A 6,000-nucleotide genomic window follows, 5' to 3' on the forward strand; every position below is an offset into this window, starting at 1 on the left:
AGGGGGGCAGGCAGGCCCCAATTCAGCTGCACAGGGAGAGGGGGCTTGGTTCAGCCCTAGCCTGGCCACATGTGGGGGGGACATAGCGGAGAAGAAGGCATGGCCTGGCTCCAACCCAGACCTGCAGCAGGGAGGAGGCATGGCCCAGCTCTAACCCAGCCCTGCAGGGAGAAGGGGGCATGGCCCAGCTTTGAGTTGGGGAATGGGGAATAGCTCAGCCCCATTTGGCTGTGTGGAAGGAAGGGACATGGGAATTTAATAACAGGGGAGGGTGACTGTGTTAATGGCCACTGCTTCTGCACTGCCAAACTTTTTGACATGTGGGGAGCCCCACAGGCCAGATGCTGTGGGCCAGAGATTGAGCACCGCTGCCTTGAACCCTTAGCTCTGAGCTTGGAAACATGACCTTGAAGCTAGTAATTGCTTTAGCTTCTATGTTAAAGCTCCGTTGCTACCACATATGCCTTCTGTTTGTCTGATAAGTCTGTATACATTTTACTATTTAAAAAGTAATAATGGAAGGAAATCCCCTGGGAACCTGCCCCTAAAATCATGTCCTTAGTTGCCATTTAAAAATGTTTACTGGTGCACTTAGTCACCTTGGATAGATAGAGCTGATCAGAAAAAGATAAAGACATAAGTGGCTTCTTTCACTTGAAATCTTCTGACAAGTCAGAGGGACACCTCAAATGTTGCGGATGTCATTGGAACAGGAGATCACAAAAAGTCTCAGTGGATGGTTTGCCGAGAACAACTCACCCATGCAAATTCAAGTGAATTATTACTAATTCTAGGGCACAGTTTATATTAAGTTCTTGTGGTTCACAAGTTTTTTGTCTGCATTGCTTTGCCAAACCTTAAGGCTGGCTAATGTCTTGCATCATATACTGAATTGAAACACATCAGGAAGTTTTACACTTGTTTAAAGTAAAGTTTAAAAAGAATTACAGGGGGCATCTATGTATAACCAGCTGACCCCAGCCTGGATTTGCTTGTATGTCAGCCTTTTTATCTTAGATGAAAAAAGTATCAGTCAATTCTGGAGTGCAATCGTTTGGCACGGTTTGTAACAAATGTATTTACTAGCAATTTAGAGTTATTTGACAACATCAAATAGGTAGCTGGTGGATAACCTGCTGTTCTTAACTCCAGGGGAGGAATAGTTAAGGGAGAATGAGGTCTGATATCAGAAGTGTTGGATCAGAGGCCCACTTGTAGTGCTCCCAGGCTCTGACATGATGTTGGTGGAGGCTAGCTGTGACCTTCTTAAAGCTGATACACAAATGCACATGATAGTGGTGGCTAGTGTTAGAGTGAGGACCAAGGGAGTGAAGATTCTTTAGCAGGGGAGGGACAGGGACATAGAAAAATGGAAGGGACAAAGAAAGGTGCAATTAAAGCAAGGAAAATTTGTCACATTCAATCTAACTTTGTCTTTGCCTGGCATCACTGCAGTTCCTACGACTGCCTCCTAGATGATCCCTTTGAGCACCAGTGGCCCAAGCTACCAGAGCTCCCAGGAATCAATTACTCGATGGATGAACAATGCCGCTTTGACTTCGGTGTGGGTTACAAAACATGCACAGCTGTGAGTATTGCTTCTGTTAGCAGGGTATGGAAAGGAGCTCACTTTGTGGAGGAGGGTACTAAAAGAGTCAGTGGAGGTCTTAGTGGTCCTCTGGAGGTTATTGAGCTATAAATATTAGAAGCTTGCCATGTGTAGGTATTCCAGGCTTTGGAAGCATCTCTGGTCTATAGGTCTGGCGTTGTTTATTAGGTCTATTTTGTTTCTAGGGAGGATGAGCATGCAGAGTGGAGACTGGCTGCAGTCTTTCCCCTTTACCACATTTGATTAGAAGTGATAGTGTCCATAAAGCAAATAGTACCTTCTGCCTGTCCTGATGGTAGTGTTTCAACAGATTTATGTATTGAGTTTGAGAAGGGAGACTGCAGATCTGAGGGGCTAGACCTGTTTATACCCAAATCATCTGAGAGAGTGGAGAGGCTTAAGTGGGATAAAAACAGGCATTTTGCAGTAAACTTCTTGGAATTGCTTCATGTCTACCTTGTGTCTAAGTCTATGCAGTGGGACAGGCTCAGAGTTCTCGACTTCTTTGCTCTTGGTCATAGTTTCAGGGTTGGGGGCAGTTAAGGTTGGTATATGTCTACCCATTAAAGTAACAGAAGGGCTTTTGTTTACTTCACAGTTCAGAACCTTTGACCCTTGCAAGCAGCTGTGGTGCAGCCATCCAGACAACCCTTACTTCTGCAAAACCAAGAAAGGGCCCCCCCTGGATGGGACCGAATGTTCCTCAGGCAAGGTACCTGCAGTACTGGGCACAGTAGAGGCTGGATTCACTATTACTAGGAAACAGATGTACTTCTGCTCAGCTTGGGTCAGAGATGTATATACACACACATAATCAGCTATGTAAATACACTGATCCCTGCACAGTTTCCTTGCAGAGTGGAGGCATGGGTGGACAGGGTGGGGGAGGAGGGAAGAGATATATAGGCTTTTGCATTAGTCTGCATGTTGAAAATCATGCATCTCTTCTGTTTTATTTGAAAAGGTGAGAAAGATCTGTTTTCTTAGAAACAAAAGTGAGCTTTTGAGATGCATCCATGCTAAGGAATGTATTGTAATAATTCATTCAGAATCTTTACCATGTATGTGGCATTTGGTCTTTTCTTCACTTAAAAAGTATTCTTATTTTTTGTTTTCCTCCCTAATAATTCAATATCCCAGTGTTCAAATAAGGGTTTTTGTTCCTCACAGACCATCTTTATTCTTGTTCGATTTTAAAATGAAGCTGTGCAGCTGGCAAATGTTATGACATGACAGTCAGTGCCATAGCAACAGACTGTGAGGTCATCAGTCTAGGAGTATGACTTCATCGCAGGATCGGACTATTTTAGGGTTTGCTATTACTCCCATTACCACAGCATGCAATTGCTTATGAGTCAGAAGAGCAGCTGGATTGCCTGGGACTCTTTGCTTATCCACATGTGGGCCAGGTACAGACATTACACTTTTACTGATATAAGTGATGGGAAACCAGTCTATACCCCTAACAGAACAGAAGTTCAGCACACAAAACTGGTCTATACTCATAACCAAAAGGAAGCTCAGCACACACAGACTGGTTTAAAACTAGTGGAACCCTATCTAAGATTTGCACACCCACCAAAGGGCAAATTTGTGTTCTGTTCAGTACCGATATAAACTGTGCTGCTTACAGAAAACCACACTTAGATTGATTCTGCCTCAGGCTTTTTGAAGGTCTGTACCTAGCCATGGAAGTCCCAGAGGCACTAACAACAGGAAGTTTGGCATTTTGGAGAGTCTGCTGAGAGAGTGAATCTACTGTAAGGGCAGTGAAGATCCATATGGATAGAAGACTGTTAGATGTCAGAGGGTGAAGCAATCTCTTACATCTGAGCAATGCTGAGAATGAAATCTTTTCAAATAATCTGTTTAAAATAATCAACATTTTTAATAACAGATTCAAAATGAATCACATTGATCTCTCTGTAAATGCTGCCATATTGAATGGCTAGTACTTGAATGAACACTGCCAAGAACTTAGAACTACATTATTAATGTCTGTCTATGTGTTACATACAGTGCTGGTGAAAGGTGCCAGGCTGAAACATCTGAAGGCTGAAATCCTTGTTTCTACACAACACGCCTGGCACAGCAACAGCAGTAACATCATTCTACTAGAGTTTCTCAGCCTTGATCAGGTGTGATCACTTCTAACAGTGAAAAGTCGTTCAGTCTCCAGGCCCATTTAACTTTTTGTCTCTCTGGGAATCCTTTTCTCCAGGGATTCTCTGGTGAGGCTACAGACTTATTTCTTAAAGGCCACTGAAAAGACAGCCTTATGTTTCTACCCCAGACTCAAGCTGAAAGGTCTCCACTATATCCATGTTTTTATTGTTATTACAGGAGTACCCACAAACCGTAGTTCAGATCAAGGCTCTGTTGTGCCATACACTGTTTAGACACCTAGGCTGTGTCCACAAGTGGTGTGGATATTTGGGTCCCCGGGGACAACGTGTGCTGCCTCTAGTTGTCTCTGGAGAATGCTCATGCCACTTGCACTCTGGCACATGGCAAGTTACCCCAGGGGTGGTAGGGGAGCCTGGGGCTAGCACTGGGCTGGCCCCAGCAGCCTTATCTGGGGACCTCCAGGGGCTGCAGCAGTGACAATTCTGCCATGTGGAGCCTGGGTGGCAGCCGCAGCATGGCTCCAGGTGGCCTAGCTCCGCTTTTGAGCGGCACACGCTCACTGCCTGTGCATGCACTGCTTCACCATTTTTCTCTACCATGTGCACATCACAGAAGTGTCTGCGGTGCCACGTACCGCATGGCTGCGCTTGTCTGGACATGGCCGTAGTAAGAGCTGGTCCTTGCCCCTAGGAGTTTATACTCTACATATAACAGAAAAACAAAAGATGATAGATGAAATAGAGGTGAAGCAACTTACCCAAGAGCTTACAATGGGACCCAGGTCCCCTGGATTCTTGGCTAGTATCTCAGCCAGTGCTCCTCTTCATGTACGTAGCCAGCCAAGGTTGCTAAAGTATTTACTAATTTAATATTTTATTCATCTTTCTTTTACCCCAAAACTCCCTTCCTGGCCATTTGCACCTTGGCAGTTTTGTTTTAGACACAGTTTTCTGTGAAGTACCTGTCAATATGGCTCCTTCAGGGACAGAAACAAACCATTCATGTTAGAGGCTACCAAATGCTTGAAGGAAAGTAATTTCTCATTCAAAATACGGCTTTCTTCTTAAAAGGTGAAATCCTGAAATGCATGCTCCATTTTTTTGCTGTAGTGAGATTTCCCTCACTGGTAATGATAGAATCAGTCAAAGAATCATAGAAAGGTACAATTGGAAGGGGCTTCCAAAGATCATCTAGTCCAACCCCTTGCCTGTGGCAGCATCATCCTTGCAATCAAGCCATCCTGTACAACCCATAATGTAAACTCTACATAAAACTACCAATTACCCTGATACAACATAGCCATAACAGCCTAACCTTTCACAAATAAAGCAGGGAAACCATGGCAGCCAATGTCCTGCTTCTATAAAAGGTTGTCAGTATATGCTCAAGAGATCTCAGGTAGAGGGACATGCCCCCCACTACAGAGGAAAGCAATCCTCCTCACCACCAAGTCCATACCAGTCTGACCATGGGATAAAATTCCTTCCTGACTCCAAATATGGTGATCAATCTGACCTTGATTAGAGGGGCAAGACCCTCTAGCAAGGAGCCTCTGGTTTTGATCCCACCAGAAGCATTGGCACTCCCCAGCCTTGGCTGTAGCCAGCACCCAATGCCTTTGGGGAAGGTTTAAAAACATCTTGACACATGTAGCAGAAAGAGGGGAAGGGAGCAACCAGCAAAGCCTAGAAACATGGGAAATACTCATAGTAGAACACAGGCATAGCTACACCTAGATCATCCCTGACTAGCGGCTGTCCAGCCTCTTCTTGAACACCTCCAGTGGTGGGGAGTCCAGAACTTCCCTAGGCAGTCTGTTCCACTGCCTCACTGTTGTAACAGTGAAGAGGCTTTTTTGGATATCCAGTCTAAACCTACTTTACTGCAACTTCAAGCTGTTTGTCTGTATCCTCCTCACCGCAGCGAGACACAAAAGCTGCTTTCCCTCTTTTTTATGGCAGCCCTTCAAGTATTTGAAGGCTGCTATCATGTCCCCTCTGAAGCACCTTTTCTGTAAGCTGAACATGCCTTCCAAGCTCTTGCCTTTAGCTGCTCCTCATATGACATGCCTTCCAAGCTCTTGATCATCTTTGTTGCCTGCCCCAACCCTCTCTAACTTCTCCAGCTCCTTTTTAAAATGTAGAGTCTAGAACTGCACACAATACTCCATGAGGCCTAACTAGTGATGAGAGTAGAGAGGCACTATTATAGTTACATAGTTGGTAGGTTGGAAGGGACCTGAGCAGATCAAGTCCGACCCCCTG

At 44.9% G+C, this 6,000-nt stretch overlaps 1 protein-coding gene across 3 annotated transcripts in view; it reads left to right on the plus strand.

Annotated features, from left to right (window-relative positions):
- ADAMTS14 (ADAM metallopeptidase with thrombospondin type 1 motif 14) overlaps positions 1-6,000 on the plus strand; it is a 168,317-nt gene that overhangs the window by 118,494 nt on the left and 43,823 nt on the right. For all 3 annotated transcript variants that reach the window (XM_019507809.1, XM_019507810.1, XM_019507811.1), the window contains exons 9-10: positions 1,456-1,588; positions 2,208-2,321. In XM_019507809.1, coding sequence (XP_019363354.1) covers positions 1,456-1,588; positions 2,208-2,321 — 247 coding nt within the window. The remainder of the gene's footprint in view (positions 1-1,455; positions 1,589-2,207; positions 2,322-6,000) is intronic.

The sequence above is a fragment of the Gavialis gangeticus genome, unplaced genomic scaffold (genome assembly GCF_001723915.1).
Source record: "Gavialis gangeticus isolate Ggan-Ray unplaced genomic scaffold, GavGan_comp1, whole genome shotgun sequence".
NCBI lineage: Eukaryota > Metazoa > Chordata > Crocodylia > Gavialidae > Gavialis > Gavialis gangeticus.